General features: G+C 39.5%; 1 protein-coding gene across 1 annotated transcript in view; it reads right to left on the bottom strand.

The window, feature by feature from the left end:
• The window catches only part of PAWR (PRKC, apoptosis, WT1, regulator), an 84361-nt gene that overhangs the window by 12319 nt on the left and 51804 nt on the right, over positions 1-20238 (bottom strand). Inside the window, exon 5 of the mRNA XM_014963314.1 lies at positions 7606-7640. Within this exon, the coding sequence (XP_014818800.1) occupies positions 7606-7640 (35 nt within the window). The remainder of the gene's footprint in view (positions 1-7605; positions 7641-20238) is intronic.

Here is a 20238-nt window from a genome sequence, read left to right as displayed (position 1 = left end):
GGTACTTAGGAAAAGAATGAAAAGCACTAAGAGTATTCCTACCATATTTCCTTTAAAACATAGAAGAGTGATTAATGTGCTCATTTAACAGTTTTGCATTTCATAACTCTAGAAAAACCCCGCTGACAATGTGCACATCTAGATGGATACAGTGCAAATCAAAAGCCAGAGTATCTGGCAAAAGGATGTCTGTTCGTCAATATAAATATTGTTTTGCTCCAGTACGTGTGAAGTTTCCAAGGCACACTGACACAATTGTAAGGAATTTTGTAGCTTAATGTTATTACCATATTTAGCACTCTTTATTCTTCATCTAAAAGTTTTTTAAAAAAACATTTCTAGGACCGGATACGCATGTTGCAACACAACATAAGAGAAATATTTTAGTTTAACTCTATAAATTCTGGATTATTTAGCTTTTTGAAACATGTGTTGTTTTGTGTTATTAATGTCTCACAGACCACGCAAAAAAGGCTCAATTTTTCATCATTCAAAAATGAAATCTTTTGCCAATATACTGGAGTGTGTCAACACAGGTCCAGTGAGCGATACTGGCAGATGCTGCCAGAGGGAAATTAGAAGAACGAATACCTAGATAGGAAGTGTTTCATTAATACTGAAAATTAAGACATTTTCTGTATTTTCCCTGAAACCCACCCTCCAAAAATTTCCTCACCTATTTCACTGGGGAGCAGACCCTAATCAACACATTCCCTTTCAGTATCTGCAAGTACAAAGGACATATCATGAAGACTTCTAGGAAATGGGATTTAAAAAAACATTTACAGAGGCATTAGTGTGTAACCTAACACAAGGAATGTGTCAGTTACAAAGTTCATAATTTTGGCTGTCCTAACCAATGTCCAGTCCACAGCAACAGCAAAAAGGTACTATCTACCACACCGTAGATGTATCTTCTGCAAAGAATGGAATTTTAGTCTTCCGATACAATGTCACTTTCCAAACCTTAAACAAGGAAGAAAAAATATCTAGAATAATAATATCACTGAACTTGGGGCCTATGCTTTACTAAGAGAAAATACCTATCAACTAGCCCCAACAAAGATATTTCTATGGAAATAAGCCTGTATATTTATATGTATGTAAATTTATAAAGATCTATTTTTTATTCATAAATATTTAACAACAATACTGCTACTACTACTACTACTACTACTAATCATCATCATTATCATAATCATCATTTCTAAACCGAAAAACTTTGTATACTTCTAAGAAAACAAAAAGGGTTTATGCCTTCTTTTGGCACGCGTGTGACTGCAGAACCTGTTTTATTTGAGACTGCAACTGAAACCCCACTTCCTCCACCTCCTAACTCAATAAAGACTTACAAATACTTACAATTTGGAAGTTGCTGGAATCTCACAAAAGGTATGAAAGAAAAGAAAGCCTATTGTCAGTAGTGGTACATTGGGTAAAAGTGGTCAGATGGAAAATGATAGGGGTCTGCAAGTTGAAAAAATTTAGTCACTGCTCAAGAACGCAGTTCCAAATGCATTCCACTTTTCAGCATTCAAGTAACTTATGCACATGACTGATTCAACTCTCGCAGTCGAAACATCTTGCCACAAGCTATGGCTGCAGGAAACAGTATTTTTAAAATTAGTTTTCAGGAAGAGTGTATGAGATCGTATTTGCAGCCATACGTACACTGGATCAGAGGGCCCATGTTGAGAGTTACAAAGGAGAAAGCACCTGGATAGAAACATCCTTCACTATTGCTTCAAAAGGGCATGTTTGATAAGATGTTTAACAAAATTAAAACTTGTTGTTCCACTTACTTTCAATTAGCCACTATCAAAATGTGTACTCATTTTAAATGTGTATTCCTGTACTAGGATGCTGAAAACAGAAAACACTTTTGCAACTTAAGACAACTTGCTTCATAAAGGTTTTTCTGGCTGTACTTAAATGACAATTGTACAGCAAAATCAACCCACACTGCAGTTTGACTACTCTTACACTAAAACAAAAGTCTGGTTTTGGAAAGATGTTCTAGTCATCATTTCCTTTAAAATAAAACTAGTTATTCACACAGGGGGCAGGTTTAACAGCAATTTTACAGAAAGGTGGAACAAATCTTGCTCCTTCCAAGGCGACTTTGGTTCCCTCGGTGCCTTCCTGAAGCACTGTCCAAACTAGAATTTCGTCCAATTAAAATCACCCAGTCAAAAAGAGATTTCATCGATTTCAACTACGACACGTTTATTTTTATTGCCAGAATCTTGTAGCTACACTTGATTTGGAAACTCCTGATTAATTATGTCGCTGTAATCCCGTGAGTTGCTAACAGCTGCTCTGGAAGAATGAGCAAAAGACAGTTTTTTTCTATAGGCCACCTTGGACTTCTGCTACTTCAGACTGCTTAAGTCGAGTCAATGGCTTCCTGAACTGAGCTAAGGAAAGGAGGTCTTGTCTTCTCGACAGCTGCACCTTCCCAGCCTCCTCCACTTTTCCTGGCTTTGGCTTTCAGATGACCGAGTAGGAAACCATTCAAGGAGCTGATACAGCAATCCAGCAAAAAGAAGCCATCAACTTTCAGCCACGGTGGCTCCCTGAAGCATCACCCAGTCCAGCTGAGTGAGCGCTGGCACAAGGGACAGTGAGGAACTGCAGCTGGCTCAACTTAGACCATCAAGAACTCCTGCAGAAATAAACCCTAAGTGTTTCTGCCTTCTTGTAACATCAGCATTGGCTGAAAAGGAGATAGAAAAGTCAAGAAAAGCACCTTGAGTGACTCCTGTCTATTTTAAGTGCTCATACCTGCACAGTCGTGGTCCTAACGTAATGAGGTAGAGGGGACGGTGCTTCAACAACCAGCCCTTGCTGCAAAACTCCCAAACACAGGCAAGTAGGCAAGTCTGGGCATAGTGTTATGAAACAGTATTTTGCAGCAGTATTTTTTTGAATTGGTGAGACCAAGGTTAGTGTGATGGAATGTAAACTGTTACAGTTTAACTTTTATAGTAATCTAAAAACACTGAGCAAGGTTAAGTTCAGCAGCGCTCTTCAGAGCGCCTCCAGTGAGTGCTCTGAAGCACTAGCTGCTTCTCTTCTTCAGATCTCTTCTTCCTCATTAATTTTTCAGCTCTTGCACGAATGTTAAACTCAAGTACAATGTAATCTTTTAGAATTACTGGACAAGGGTGTCTACCTGTTGAGTTCCTTGTTAATGTGCCATACCATCCTAAAAGAGGGGAAAAAAAACCTCTCTGACATTTTTGTCTGGAAACCATAAATCCATACCATATTGTATTCATTTCCGCTAATAAACAAACTTATAAAGGGAACACACCCCTGAACCACAAAGAGATTTTAATCTGACTCTTTCTGTAAACTGATCCAGCCTGATCTGTCTGATCCATGAACCATACAAAAATCTTCTGAGTTATTTTAAATCCTGATTTGCAAGGTTTTATGTTCAATTCAAGACATTTCCACCAAGAGAAGGTAAATTGGTTCAAAATCTAGTAGACAGTCTTAAAAATAAGCTGCTAAAACAAATTCTCTGTGCTTATAAAAATATTCCGATGTGCACATAAACATTTTGCTTCACTATTACATGCAAACAAACCTTTTAGAACACAGGAGAAACATAATTCATGTTTACATGTAGATTACACTCACATATTTCAATAAACAGAAGAGAACTGGTCATTCACTTGTTTGAGAAATCAGTGAGGACACCAACTATGCTGATAGCATCAGATCTGAATCAAAACCAGTTGTACTAATGGCAATGTGCTTATTGCTTTCAAACAACTACTCACAAAGCAGTGCAAAAACTGGTAGACCCAGTTACAGTAACAGTAGTTTGGAATGGACAAGATGAGGCGTATCACATTAAGAAATGCTTAGAGAAAAATGAAAGATGAGGAAGTTGATATGGGCTATTATAATTGAAGGATACCTACACGTTTTAATCACATGAAGCTCACAGTCAGGACAGACGGCTTATCACAACTCCCAGATACTCTCCTGAACCTGTCCTGTGGCCTTCATGTCAGTATGGCCTTCAAGATTCTGCTCGTGCTTTTAATAGATCTCACAGTACTACTCCAAATCACGACAGAACCATCGCTTTCTTTTGAAAATATTTTTTGTGGTTAATCATCCAACTACAAAGGAACTCCTCCAGAAACTTTTGGGTTATAAGTGTGGAAATCTTCGAAGCGAATTCAGAAGACAGACTACAATAACAGACAGACCCTCATCCCAAGCCTTTGCTTACTTTACCGCATAAGGAGACAAGCTCAGTTTGCCCAAGTCAACCAGAAGTAGAATAACACGAGTAGCCAGCAGAGCTCATTTGTAAACATGTCTTCCAGTCAATGGACACTCAGTGAAATGGGTTTCTCAGCAATATCATATAAATATATAAACATATAAATGTTTAACCATGGCTTGCTGCATCCATATAAGGCAAAGCAGCCAGTGTGCCTGATTAAATAGTAGTAAAATCTGTGTAATTCCTTGAGCTCTACCACATATGGAGAACAGCAATTCCATGAAAACACACGGCACAGATCCTTCTTCCCTGATCCTAAGTCTCTCTTGTCAGGTGCAGGAGGCTTGGTACCGCAACACAGGCATGAAAACAGCTATACGGGCAGGGAAAGGGAAGGTACTGGAAGCTCAGGATTGTATCAGTAACCCACAACCAGAAGTCCTGGAAGAAGAGCACACGCGATGGAGACAAAACAGGAAAAAACCACCAAGAAATCAGAAAAAACAACCAAGAGAGGAATTACAGAATTACAGAATCTTCTAGGTTGGAAGGGACCTTAAAGATCATCTTGTCCAACCGTCAACCTAACTGACAAAAATAGACACCCACACAACAAACAAGGAGCATCATCACTAAACCATACCTCCCAGCACTACATCAACCCATCTTTTGAACACCTCCAGGGATGGAAGACTAAGACCTCAATGGTTAAATATAAGGATGTAAGAGAAATGAGGAAAGAGAGGAAAGGGTGTCTAACTGGGCCAGGAAATGGAAACCAGTGATGTGAAGAAAAATGCTGAGATGAAGAGATGTCACTTCTGATAAGGAACAACTGGGGAAGAGGGAGAAGGCAGAAGAAAAGAAGCAGGACTAGAAAAGACAGAGGTAAAGGACCTGCATTCTTTCCATGGGGAGGGAGTCTATAACAGAGCCCCAGATTTTAGGTAAACATCTTTTCACTTTTGCTGTCATATGTCTATGAAGTCTATTAACAGTCTCTTCCTCACCCACAAAGGGCTGACCACCTGTTCAGAGTAACACGAGTAACAGCGTCAAATGGGATCTCAAAGTGGTTGTCCCTATGTGAGAATGTGCTTTGCTCTCAGTTTGCTTTGAAAAGCTAAGGCAGTACACCCAAAACTGTTAAAAGCACATTAAGTTGAACACATTTGAGCCTTCAAACAGCTTATGGTCTCAATTCAGCCTTTTGGCATTCACATTCCAGTTCTAGGTGGAATCACAGAATGGCCTTTTCAGTTTCCAAAAGAGTTATAATTAAGTAAGATCTGAGTGATGTGAATAAGAATGACTGTAGAGGATGTGGTTTTCTATAAGACCTTTCTCTCACTGCAGATGTTGGCAGGGGCAAACAAGCCAAACATTGTCAGAACAGAAGAGGACTCTGCTCCTGACTCCTTTAGCGCTCACACCAGAAAGTGAAGCCACTGGGAGACATACTTTGTTCAAGTACTCTCATCTGAAAAATTACTTCAGGGGGAGGCACACATTTTCAAATACAGAGGAAACCCAACAGATACTGCTAACTCTAATCACAGTGGCCATTGCATACCTCATGAAGGTACAGTTAGAATAAAACCCACTTAGTATTTCTGTGCATTGGACACTGAGCTGACTTCACAGGAAAATAATCCTTTGTTTTCAACACAAGGTTTGAAGACTATGCAATGAGTAAGACAGATGGCAACATACATAACAAAATAGTGAAGAGCAGCTCACAGCAAGTCTGATTCCTCCTGAAAGTGACGCCAGTCCCAAGGGGGAAAGTTGACAAACAAAGAATGTACATCCCACATATAACTAAAGCTGACTGAATGCAGACTGTACAAACAAGTCTTATTTTGGCATTTTCTGGCTTTGGAGTTTCCTATTTTTGCAACACTAATCAGAAGAACTATGTGCGATTGTGCAAACTTCTATTTATTACTACTCCCAACACAACCAAGTTTTTGCAAGTGAGTATATACAGCATGTGAACAGAGTAAAGATAAAGTTTATGAAAAGCCACAAAGCACTATGACACACACCACTAAGTATTCAGCAGATACAAACAGCAATGAAATTCTGCATCAGGACTGAAGAGGGAGCGGAAACTGAACTAAAATATGTTTGATTAATAAGAAAGTGATCATGAAATTATACAGCTATTAAGGTTGTGACAATAAGTCCACCCATTCTGCAGCGACAAAGTGAGTGAAAAAAACCCCACAGCAATAAAAAGCATCACTCAACTAGGTTTACGAGAACCCAGGAATATAAATATGAAAGACAGCACTATCCTAAGAAATCTAATGCACAAACAGGATACATTATTATTTCTTACGATGAGGGTGAAACACTGGAACAATTTGCCCAGAGATGTTGTGGATGCCCCATCCCTGGAGGCGTTCAAGGCCAGGCTGGATGGGGCTTGGAGCAACCTACTTTAGTGAGATGTCCCTGCCCATGTCAGGGGGATTGGACTAGATGATCTTTGAAGGCCCTCTCCAACACAAACCATTCTATGATTGTATACATGAACAAGCCTGAGGAATAGAAAATACACCAGTGAAGACTACCTAATTGTAGGTGCTCTTTGCACTTACTTCTAAAACCAGGATATGTATGCACAGATGAATTAACCACCTACACATTTTACCTGTGTAGAGGATATCAAAAAAAGAATACATGCATGTGTCAAATAAAAATATGTTTATACAAATGCCTTGTTTCAGTTGATGTATTTTAGACCCCATGTTACCATTACATTTTCCTTAGTAACTATGAGAGCTGTGTTAATATTAATTCCACACGGGCAAAATTTTAACGCACTGGTCAGGTGCATCAAGAACTTCTGAAATATTTTCCTGATTGAAGAACTTGAGTAACGACCAGGGTAACGCTTGGTTCAAAGACAACTAACCAATAGGATGTGCTATATGCGGGCAGCATCCCCTACAACTGAGACAGTAGTATGATGAAACCAGATAGATATTTTTTTTAGTATTACTGTGGACAGCAATGAAGTTATCTTCCTGTATTAAACTTCAGGAGATGGCGGTTCATAAATCAACTGCTAGCTCCTAGGTAACGTGTAGTCAAGTTAGACATTTGCTTGGGAAACTGTTCTGCACTAGTAAGATCCAGCAAAATACTAGCTGAATTTATTTTAAAATAGGAACATAATGGAGGGGTTTGGGCAAGTTTGCTGCATCTCTCATGTCCTTACCCCAAAATCAGTCTACGTATCTACAGTAGCAGTACGATGGCCTCTACTACAAGTACCTATTTGAGCAACTTCATTTCCTGCAGAACTAAATATGTGAAGAAATGTGTTGTGTGCAAAGATCTCATACCTTTTATACCTGCTTGAAACCATCCTGGAGGTGTCCTAAAAGAAAAAGAAAGGAAAAACTAATTAACATTTTTCTTGTATCTGTATTTCCAAAATACTTTATCACTCCATAGAAAACAAAGCCTGCAGTTAAGAGCAAGAGGCCCACACGTCAAACAGCTGCTGTACGACTCAGTTTTGCACTATTTTGCTGTCAGGAACAGACAGAATACCAGGATTATTGCCACCGTGTTAGCTTCTGGTTACATCTTAACACTGGATGCCCCTACTCAGTTCCCCAGCATCCAGAGCAGGCAGCTTACCAAACCAGTATGCACCCTGCCACCAATACGCCTTCTCCACCACTACTAACACAAGATGCTTGTGCACTTTGACAGCTGCTCGTCCCCTTGTCCAAGAGCAGCAGAGCAAAACTGTTCTGATTTTTCGGCACCGCTGATGTCCTTCTGGATGGAACAAAAACTGAAGCTGGCACGTAGTCAGGGTTGAGACCCACATCAATTTATGACGTATCAGCTGGGTCACAGTAACTACAGGCATGCTCTTGGCCGTGCTAACCCAGGTGTGGCAACCTGGCTCACCTCAGTCTCTCAGGCTACCCGAAGAGGTCTTCCCCTGGCATCTGTTGTTAAGCAGGTAAGCTAGAAGTCAGCAGGCAGATGATGCCTGCACTCAAATACCAGACAGTGACTTGTCAAGCTACAGTAAGCCAATTTTTAGATCATTGCTGTCTAAACACCTGCAGAGGCTTAATGCATTTTGACTGGACTAGATGGACCAGATGATCTCTATGGTCCCTTCCAACTCTAAAAATTCAGTGAAATTCAGTGACTGCAGACTTAAATACTCCTCTGCATCTCCTTTGATAGCTTTTGGAAACTATCGTAACTGAAACTGCAAGAAACAGAATACACTTTAAACAAGAGCACAGATTTTAAATATGAGTTCAACAGTGCAAGAGCTGTGCATCTGGCCCTTCAAAGATGCATACATGGATCACTTGCAGATTACGAGTTTTATCATAGTTTTTCTATCTTAAGGCAAAAAATTTCATTACTTTTCAGATTCCCACAATGCAGTAAGATGACTTCACTAAGATTACATTTTGTTTGGGTTTTTTAGGGCTTGAGGGGGGTTGTGTTTTTGTTTGTCTGTTTTAATTTGAAAAAAAATTCATCACACTTTTATTCTGGCTCTGTAAAGACAGAAATGGAAACAAAAAGAACAGTGGGAAAAAGGGCTCATTTATTGTTACACAATCCCTGAATAAACATCGATGCATTATGTACCAATGAGGAAAGAATATATTACCATCAATAATGCTATGCTCATAGCTTCCCAATACCAGACTGATCACAAAAATATTAAGACGTGTTTCAACTGGTAAACAGTGGTTTAGATTAGACAAAGTAAATCCACAAGTATTTTTTAGGATGTTGTAAGAACATGAACCAATTACTTTATTAGTCATAGACAAAGCTCCCCCCAGCATCAGCAAACATTCGGTAAAAAGTCAGTAAAGAATATTTAAGGAGTTAATGAACTGAACAATTGCCTTTAGTGGAAAAAATAATGGCAAAGCATGAAATTCTGTCTATTTATGACACTAACTGCAGACAAAGGAATAAATGAGTTCTCAAAATAAGGTACAAGAGAAATTCCATCCACTCTGAAAATCCTACAAAACATTCCACTACCTCCACTGCTCAGTACAATATCTTTGTAAGTAAATAAAAAAGCTAAATGAATAGGATAAAAGTAGTATTTTATTACAGAAAATAAAGTTGGCAAAAAATATTTGTATTACAGAAACTTCATCTTAAAATTGCGTTTTATTTTATGAAGCATTTTCAGCTTTTGCAATATTTGCTATGCTTTCCCTAACGTAAGCATAAGAACAATATTCAACCAAGTTAAGTTATGGGAATTATTTAAAGAAACACACAAAGTGATGTAAAATTGCTGTTTTAACACTGACAACTATTTCATTATTGATGACAACATCTGAAAAGTAGCAATTCAGAGCTGTGAAGCAGCAACATAATTTCACCTCTAAAAGGGCAAAGAAACATAATTTTAAATGGTACCAGTTCTATTTTTAGTTTACTAAGGGTACGTTATCTTTTGAAAGGTCATGGCAGTAGGGGGAGGTTTCTGAGGACTGGAAGGAGGTAAATGTCAGTCTTATCTCCAAACAAAGGAAGATCCAGGGGACTCCAGCCCAGTCCTTACCACAGTCCTTGAGTAGGGGATGGAACAAATCCTGAAGTACAAGAAGGTGAAATCAGCATGGGTATATGAAGGGGAAATCATGACCGATTGACCTAGCAGCCTTCTACAACAAGATGACTGGCCCAGTGGATGAAGGGAGAGCAGGTGATATTTATCTCGGTTTTAGCAAGGCTTTCAACACCTTCCCACGTAATATATGTATAGCCAAACTGCTGAAATATGGATCAGGTAAGTAGACTGTGAGGTGCAATGAAAAGTGACTGGACTGCCAGGCCCAAAGGGTTACAACAGCAGCATCTGGATGCCAGTCACTTAGCAGGGGTCGATACAGGCACCAGTATTATTTAGCATCTTCATTAATGACCTGAGTGATAGGACAAAGGGCACCCCTAGCAAGTTCACAGACTACACAAAACTTGGATGAGCAGTTAATCATGCATCAGATGTCTGTGCTGCCACACAGAGGGACACTGACAGGCTGGAAAATGGGCTAAGAGAGACCTCATGAAGTTCAAAAAAAGGGAAATGCAAAGTCTTGCACCTGGGGAGGAATAATCCCAAGCACCAGTTACATGCTGTGGACTGGCTGGAAAGCTGCTGTGCAGAAAAGGAGCTGGGGATCCTGGTGGACACCAAGTTGAACACGAGTCATCAGTGTGTCCTTGCAGCAAAGAAGGCCAATGGCATCCTCAGGATGTGCTGCCAGCGGGTCAAGGGAGGTGACCCTTCCCCTCTGCTCAGCCCTGGAGAGACCACAGCTGGAGTGCCAGGTCCAGTTCTGCACTTCTCAGTATGAGAAGGACATACTGGAGAGACTCCAGCAAAAGGCCACACAGATGATTAAAGGTTTGGAGCATCTGACACTTGAAGAGAAGCTGGAAGTGCTGGGAATATTCAGCCTGGAGAAGAGAATGCTCAGGGGGTATCTTGCCAATGTGTATAAACACCTGAGGGGCTAAAGAAGATGGAGTCATACTCCACTGTGCCCAGATGACAGGCAATAGACAGAAATTGAAATACAAGAAATGAAACATAAGAAAATACTTTCTTACTGTGAGATTAAACACTGAAGCAAGTTGCATAGAGAGGTTACGGAGTTTCTATCTATTATGGAGATAATAAAAACCCAACTGGCCACAGTCCAGAGCAATTTGCTATACCAAAACCCTTTGTCTGTAAGGGTTGGACTAGAGACTTTCCAAGATACCTTCCAGCCTTAATGATTCTTTCTGTGCTTCTACTCTGCTTGCCTGATTTTCCCATCTGCATTCTTTTCTGAGCTAGTGAGTTAAGTGAGTTTAAACTAACTCCAACTCAGTGAGTTTAAGTCTCACTAACATCTGGCAGCTTCAGAGGATTTCATTCTGCCCTCTCATACTGTTACCTAGGGACCTGACAATCTCAATTTTTACATAAAGCGGACTGTAGTGGCCTGATTTTTAGCTTTAAAACAGTCAGCAATGGTCATTTGATGTGTGTGAAGAGACTAAAGTAGTTTCATCTAATATGTTAAGATACCTGTTTACTGTATATTAAACCTGAAATGCTGTATCAGTCATATCAGTCACAGCTCTTGGTGGTGATGGTCACAGAAACATCCTGGTTGTCCCATTAGCCATAGACAAGTTGTTCTACTCTCCTTTTAACCTTGGATGGAGAATGAGAAACACAGAGGTGACTGAGTCAAAGTTTTGCCTAACTGGCTGTACATAGAACTCTGCCAATAAAGTGGGAACACTAGTTCCCAGTTCTTACTTTTAGAACAGCTTCTTTTTCAGGAAAATGGTGAAGCCTTTAGGTTACGGCCATGCTTCCTGGTGAACATAAGCCTTTGTTTATGGTGAAAGGCAGAATTCACAAGAAAGGGAGAATTTGCACGCGACAATGCCGTCTAGTGAAGCACACGTACCCTTGTACAAAAAAATCTCTGGATCTTGGATGCTTGTTTTCTACCCTAGACACCAAAGGGATGCAATGTATGCACTGCATACCCTCAAATTTACTAAGACCCTTTCATATAGTACATGCAAACATAAGCTGTAAAGCAATTTATGTAACATAGACTTGTACATTTATCTCAACAGGAGACTTCTAAAAGTTTGGCAGTACTATTCAGAAAAGCCAGTTTTTCAGAAACAGCTGGGAAAGCAAACAAATGCTCGGGGACAAAGTACATGGCAAATACTCTCATTTGCTACAAATGACAGCTGTTAAAACTAAAAAAAAAAAAAAAGAAAAAATTAACTAGCCCTTTGTAACAGATGTTCCTACAGCAAGTATTAGTGGGTTTTATTTTTGTAGTTAAAACTAACTATGAACAAAACATTAAAAATACACATCTCATGCATAAAAACCATTTTGTCTGATAACCAAATTAATGCAGCAGATTTGCTAAATTGTGACTTTTATCATTTTGGAATCTCTAATGTAAACGCAAACCAATCATCCTTTTAAGGTGATGATGCAAGAACCAGGGAAATATATTATCTCTGTTCTCACGTTACGAATGTCGGGCAGTTGGAACTAGATGATCTTTAAGGTCCCTTCCAACCTGAACCATTCTATGATTCTATGACATACATCAGCATTGCTCCAGAAAACTGGTCGTGCTCCCTTTTCATCATGTCTACAGAATTGTTTGCGCAGCCACGTATTAATGCATGACAGAGCGTGATCTAAGTGATAAAACTCAAGGAAAAAGCAAAGATTTGTCTCATTCCACATCAGCTCCTTCATCTGATTCCCCACACAGCCTAACACACGCACCTGCTGCACAAGAGAACTTGTAAGGGCAGAAAAGGCAGCTGAGACCGTTTCCATTAATGAAACCATTTACTGCCAATTAAATTTCTGTCAAGCTAGGATGTAAGCAACTTTGCTAACTCCCCTCTCTGCTCCTGCCTCATCTTGGTATTTCATCTGGCCGATATAGAGATTACATAAACAAGCTGGTCATCAGGCTTTAAATAAATAGAGTTGTCTGTGTTTACAAGTGTCTGACAAAGATTTCCAGATGTTAAACCGACCCTATCATTACAAATCCGCTAGTTAAAATGCACTAACAAACATTGTTTTTAAACACGTACAAACTCCGGGCTCAGCTGGACTATGAAAACAGTTCACCGGAATCCCTTGAAAGACAATTTAAAAGTTTTGCAAACAATTAAAGCAAATTGCCTGGGTCAAGTAAGGCTGCTGGGGTACGCTGGTATATAAACTAGCACGTAGAATACATGCAGTGTCTTAGAATCTGACAGCACACTAGCGTAAATTGTGACTACATAACTATGTTCCTGCAGCATGCAAGGTTAAATTTTTCCATATGCAATCCAAATATGGGCTTCCTATAAAGTTTCCTATACATTCTTCAACATGTGAGCAGATAGAACTTCACTGCATGGAGGAGGGAGGTGTATGTTGGAGTTTCTTGCCTTTTACATGTCAAGGAACAGGTAGATTCTATCTCCACCCAGACAATCAAGTTAACTCCATTCTCCTTCATGAGTCACATCTTGATTAACTACATCTACTTTCCTTTTACATGCAATACAACCTTACATTGCCTTTCCCTGGAAATGGCAGTTACATATCTTCTGCAGTGCAGACAAAGTTTCATTCAGATATTAAAGTGAGATTACAACTGAATGTTTGACAACTGAAAAGCAATTTTGATCCCAATACAAACAAGGAATAATTGCAGGTATGAGAAGTAGGAGAAAGAAAAATGAAATATGCTTCTTTCCCCTTCCATCAAAATTCCCCAAAAGCAAGCATCTCTCAGGAGCAATAAAGTGCTGCAGATACCAGTTACCTTCCATTCCTGATTCTAAACCAGCTGGAAATTTCTAGAGATGTTTTTCATGGAATGCAATACTAATTCAACTTTGAATGGAAATGTGTTCACTACTCGGGGTGGGGGAAATCTCCACTCATTTCCACAGAAACCATTCTTTCCAGAAGCACTCTAAGGTGTTTTCAAGAAGTTCACAGTGGCAATTATATCACTCAAATACTTGCATCCCTTGTCCCTTGTAGCTGTGCACTTTCTAGATCACTACTTGGGACAGTTTACTTGCACATACAAAACCATCCCAGACTCCCTTCCCTTATGCTCCTAGCTGCCAAGATTTTACGTCTATTTCTGAGATTCATTACAATTTATTTTTTCCTGGTGTGGACTTCCCAGAGATGACCTTAAACACTCTTTACTCACCCAATAAATCTCTTTTATATGCAGCCATTCTGAAAATGAGCTTTTATATCTAAAGCTGTTAAGAAGGCATGAAGTTATCACCTCCTAATAATCAGTTACAAAATAAACTGAAACAGGAACCTTTTAAACAAAAACAAAAGCTGCGCTGACCTACTGTTCTTAAATGGCCTGACAAAATTTTTCATATTTTGATCTTCCTTTGATTTGTACTCTGTCGAGCTGTAACCAACACATTTTAGGAGAGTCTTGTTTAATTTACATCCAACTGCTCTTTTTAAAACATGCCATAATGAGTAACACATAACAGAATAAAACTTTGAACAAGAAAAAGACATTCCTACATTCTGGAGATTAAAATGGAATTGCCAGAACTATTTGGTATTTTGGCAGCCAGATACTTAATTCCAGACCAGCAATACAGCACAACCTCTTCTGTGTGAAGCAGATGATACATACAAGAATGCATAGAAATTCTCAGCAGTCCTCAAGTGCAACAGAAATTAGATGTTGTTCCCTAATGTCATAAAACTGAAATGAAGCTTCCTCTTTAAAAAAAAAAAAAAAAAAAAAAGTCATGGGGAAAAAGAGTCTACCTGTGCGGAAGAGAGGAAATTTATGGTTTTTATACCCTCTCATCACATATTTCTGAAATACTGGACAATTGATTCAGATAAGCATTTATAAAAGCAGAAAGACAATGGCATTACAGTCTATACAACGATAAAGCTTTCTTTAGGAAAGAAGCTGTAAGAGAAAATATAAATTCAATAAGTAAATTAATCTGTTAAAACATCTAGGTGCATGGAGGGAGAGAGAGAGGGCAGGTCCAAAGACAAGACACCTCTACAGACATAGAGTAACCTCAAACCAAACGAGGACAGCACCACAAGTTACCAGTTCCCTAGAATGACTTAGAATTTCCCAGACCCTTTCACTGCAGCCCATATGAAGTCCATGCATCTCAAACAGGTTCCAAGCAGTCTCTTCTACCTCTTGACTATAAAACCCTTTGGGGAGAAAAGCTATTCAATTCCCTTTTTCAAAAGGGAAATCCTGTGTTGTGTGTGTGTTTCCGGACTGTGGGCAAATGATGTCCTAGGTGAAGACACCGCAGTTCTCTTTACCCGACAGAGCAGAGCCTCAGTGAAGCACTGCACGTCCAACGTGCGTGTCTGCAGAGCCTGTTCATGTGCTGGTTCTGCTTTTCTGGAAATCAAGAGCAACAAAGACAACCAGGCAAAGAACGGGCTCTTCCCAAAACCTGCCAGGCTCCAGGGGTATCTATCTATGAGCTCTGGCTCAGCAGCGGCTTCGTCTGGCTCCTGCAGTGACTCAGACATTGTCAGACACAGCCTGCCTGGGCACAGCACCCCACAACGCAGGGCACGTCCCCTTCTGCGCCCAGCCGAGGGGGTCAAAGGCACTCCAGTGCCACGAAGAGGAGCCAGCCAGGCTGCAGCAGGGCAGCAACATCCAACTCTGCTGCAAAGACGCTCATTCTCACCTGAAATATATTTGTACCATGTTCTGAAAGTATTCGGTAGTACCCACGCTACCTGTCTCTAATTACTACACAGGATAAAATCTAGCCATTCCAATGAATTACTGTGTGTCCAATTGTGAAGGAAAAAAAAATAATCAAACATATTAGTACACCAATTATTAAACTCTGGCACATTTTACGTCAGACTTATTTCATATCACGTTAATATAATTTCAAAATCTTAGCATAAGGTCTTTTTTATCTGTTCTTACAGAATTCCATAGTTGCAAAGGTATGAATGTTTTGTATGAGGAAAATCTCATTAAAATATCTAAGTTTATGGTGGTTTTTTGCTTAAAAACCAGTATGAACTAAATCTAATGCCTAACATTTTGGGCTACTTCTTGGACAATATGATTTACAAACCTATTTGTATTTTTATACAAATGAATGCTGGATTTTAAAATTAATTAGCTCTTATAGTTCACAAGGACCTCTTAATCAGTTTTAAAATAGATGTCAATAACACAATCACAGAATGTTAAATGTTGGAAGGGATGTTATATTATATCTATTACATACATTACATACATGCAAGTATTTTTATATAGTATCTTCTGTTAGATTGTAGCATTTTGTTTTCATGCTGACTGATAAACATAGTCATGTGATTTAAGTAAGACTATAGTATGTTTGCGATGTCCTAGATGTTTCAAAATTATTACTTGTACATCAAAATAAAACCGAATTATTAATTACAGATGAAAATTTGCTCAGAAAATGGAGACAACAACATGAGAAAATGAAAGAAATACAATGAAAATATGATTTCTACCTAGTGATCAGTCTGTGTAGTGAGCTAAATCCCAAAGGAGACGTGAAACAGGAAAAAAAACAGATTGCAAAAACAAATTTCTGTCAGGGAAAAGTTAAGTGTCTTTAATTCTGTTCACTTACTTAAGTAAACCTTAACATTATTTTTTTTCTTTTACAGCCTCATCTACTACCTTTAATTAATATGTAATTAGCAAGGACTTCAAACAAGAACTAACACAGACATGCTAAAACGCCTGGGTGGAAGTGATACGTATTATCCCTGTGAAGCCAAAGGAGTTATGACTCATCTCCCTGTTTACACAGAGCCAGGAGGCCACGGAGAAACACTGCAAGTATGTCTAAGGAATCAAATCGGGCGTCTAGCAGGAAGGTAAGTATCCTCAATTCCCATCTGTGAAGAAATTTATCAAGGACATTGGGTGGGAGGAAAAAATTAAAGAAACACCCGCAGGTAAAACAAGTAACTCCCAGGGAAGTCAAGCGTCAAGAAGAAAACAGCTCCTAAAAATAAGGAAACAAGAAATACTCACTAAAATATATAAACAGAGTTTTTTCTTTATTTGTTATTCTCCATTTCTACACCCAAGCAACATCCGACACCAAAGAGCCAGAACAAGCATGTACAAGCAGGACAAGAGTTCAGGGCACTTGGAACAAAAGCTACGAAGGAGCTGATTAGATCAGGCTGACAAAGTCTAATTAGATCTCAGGTAACTCACTGAGAGAGCAGAGCTGGAAAAATCATCAGAAAGACAGTGATTATATCCAGTATATGACCTTCATGGATCAATGTTGAATAGTCATAAACTGAAAATGTAGGCTTCCTCAAATTCCCTGAAAAGACAGGGAACTTGGAAATACTTACATAAAGCTCCCAAATTCAATGTGTCAGTCAGTCATAAAAAATTAAAGAATCAACACATTGCCAGAAACCTAAGGAAAACCTCCAACATGTGAGCAGAAAGCACAGGATCTAAACCACACAACTTGATGCTGAAACAGGAGAGCTTTTTTTGAAGACAGAATCCAGATGGACACAAACCTTTACAGCTCAGAGAAATTAAGAGAGTAGTGTCAGTTCTTAAGGGTCTTTTCCAACCTCAATGATTCTACGATTCTAGGATCTCAAGTCACAGAAGAGCTAAGTCACAATACGAAACGCAGAGCAGAGATGATGACAGTGAAAACACAAACAGAATTTGCTTAAGTACATTATAGTATGTGTAAATACAAAATCCTGCACGGACCTATGTGCACAGACCCTTCACAGCACTCCACCCTGCGTCTACACACACAAACAAACAAAATACAATTTCTCAGAATTATTTTTGATGGGATTTGTCTCAGATTTTACAGATCATTATAACTTTTTCAACCTCACCTTAGAGCACTGAGCTGCTTCTTGACTTGTCAACGCAGTGGTTTGCACACTATGTATTAGAAACATAACTAGTGATAAAACCAGCTTCTTCAGTGGAACCAGTTTAAAAAAACGAACCACCCTGCCCACCTCTACTAGGTGCTGGTTCCAAGAAAAGAAAAGAGAGGCCCAGTGAGTTTACCAGCAGAATGGGCCTGGCAGCTTCTACTAGCAAGAGAGTAAATGGAGGCTGACAAGCCAGAAATTACTTTATGGCTTCAAAGCCAAGTGACACAGTTGCCACATCTGTACTCCAAAGCACTCAACAGCAGGTCTCTTCCTTGCCCCATGTAGTGTCATAAGAAATAATAATCTGTAGGCTCCCTTCCCCATCTGCAATAGTGTGAGGTCTGAATTACAGCCCAAAGTGGCGTTTTCATATCGTGAAACCTAGGTCTGTGTTGCACACCCCAGCATGTTGATTAGGGGCATGCAGCTGTTTCTGAGCTAGCAGAGGCTAGGAATGTCCTCATAGCACTACACAGGCAGCCAAACCTGGTGCTGGGATGTTCCTACTGCATGTGCGGACTGGTTCCTGGCACAGTATTCCTCAACCAGTCCCCAGGTATGATACAGGAGAGCACTAGGGAACGTAAACCAAAGCCATGCCAGAAAACCTCGCTAATAATTAAGCCATAGGCTCTATCAGCAGGGCAGTGGTTGAGCTCACACCCAGATCTTGCCCTTTTTAGCAGTTTGAACTTAGTCAGACTGTCTCCACCAAACTTCTCTAAGTTCTAGATTCCTCCTCCTTCCTGAGCCATCACATTAATTACACCAGATGATAAGTATGTAGAGAAGCAGGCTCCCCCCACATCCTCACACCACTATGGAACAGGAACATGCAGCCTCTAAATGCACAAGCACATCTGAGTAACTACCACTATGAGATTCTTTAACTTAGTATGAATAACCTGAATGTACAATCCACCTTAGTAATGGTTGTGAAACAATTCTGTATGTCTGTTTCTGCAGAGCTGTGTAAATTTTTGCTCATCTTTCTGCAACTGTAAGATGTCTCCCCTCCCCACCTGGCATAAAGACATTCAGCAGGGATCCCTTTCGTCCATGTAGGTTCCTGCAAAAGAGCATCCTCCTCCTTGTACACACCCCGCAAATACTTACAACTTCATTTTCTACACTTCAGACTTGTTTCTGGAATGAAAGCAGTATTAACTAAAATTGTCTCTGTAGAATAGAATAGCAGAGGAGTTCAGGAATCAGGAGCATTACAGTGTCTTACAGAAGCTTTTGATATCAGTCAAGCTGTGTCATCTATATGTCCAAGCAGATACGGCAGGATGTCCTTCCCTTTTTGATAAATTTGTCTTTACCACAGGACTCTTCTTCCCACGGAAACCTCAGCTGCAGTGTATCATTATACTCCAGGGGATCACATTTTCTTTTCCCCAAGGAATTTTAGAAGAAGACTGAGAGGAGATACCTGCTTAAATATCATCATTTTTGACACCTGAACAGAATTTCCATATTGACTTTTTCATAGACAAAACAATCTTCTTAAACCAGCACTCAGCTGAGTCAAAAGCGATGCCAGCCCAAAGAAGAAAGTACATGGTAAAGTGGCAAAGAAAATGAATTCCTTCATATGAGGTCCCTGCTGACTGCTCAAACCATTAGCTGGGAATTTGAGAAACTGCTTTCTATTCCTTCTGGTCATATAAAAGCTCCAAACCAGTGTGTAACACCAACTAATGGACCAGCTTATACAATTCTGGAGCATAACTTGATGAACTCGCTAGTGAAAGAAACAGTGCAAGAATGAAACAAACGCCTGCTCATACAGGCTGAGTACATGGCAGCAAGGTAAGGTAGGGTTCTTCTGTAGGTCAGAAAAAAGAGAACAAAAGTAAACAAAGCGGGGAAAAAATTAATGGAATGATCACAACCGAACTAAAGAGATAATACAAGAAAGGAAATAAGAAAGTAGATACAAAGTAAGAAGCCTCCACTCCGCCTCATCTTCACAGGTTGAGGTTTCATTCAGTTTTAGTTTTCATGCAAGTCCTGTGATGAGCAGTGCATAGGCTCACAAAACCAAGTATTCAATTATAAGAGACTTCATTGGCACATTTAACTGTATTTACTGGGAATGAAATGCATTCCTGAAAAAAAAATTTAAGCTTAAGCCACTTAGCCACCAAATTAAACTTTACTGAACACAGATGTTAAACATGTTCATAATTTTGTATTTCTTTCTAAGAAAAGCAAAGTTTTCTTGTCAAAGGTAATAAAATTTATGCTGACAATGATCAAGTACTGAACACTAATGATCCCTTCCACAAACAAACGGTAAGATTTCTCTTTTTGATCAGTTGTCATGAAGACAATGTCGATAACCACGTATTAGTACTTCCCTACAGGAGCAGAAGTCAGATGACTCAAAGTAGGGATGCCCAACCTGCATCCTCAAGGCTACCCATCGCTGGCC

This window comes from Calidris pugnax, unplaced genomic scaffold (assembly GCF_001431845.1).
Source record: "Calidris pugnax isolate Ruff unplaced genomic scaffold, ASM143184v1 scaffold44, whole genome shotgun sequence".
Lineage (NCBI taxonomy): Eukaryota > Metazoa > Chordata > Aves > Charadriiformes > Scolopacidae > Calidris > Calidris pugnax.
Note: the sequence above shows the minus strand (reverse complement) of the source record. Positions and strands in the feature narration are given on the sequence as shown.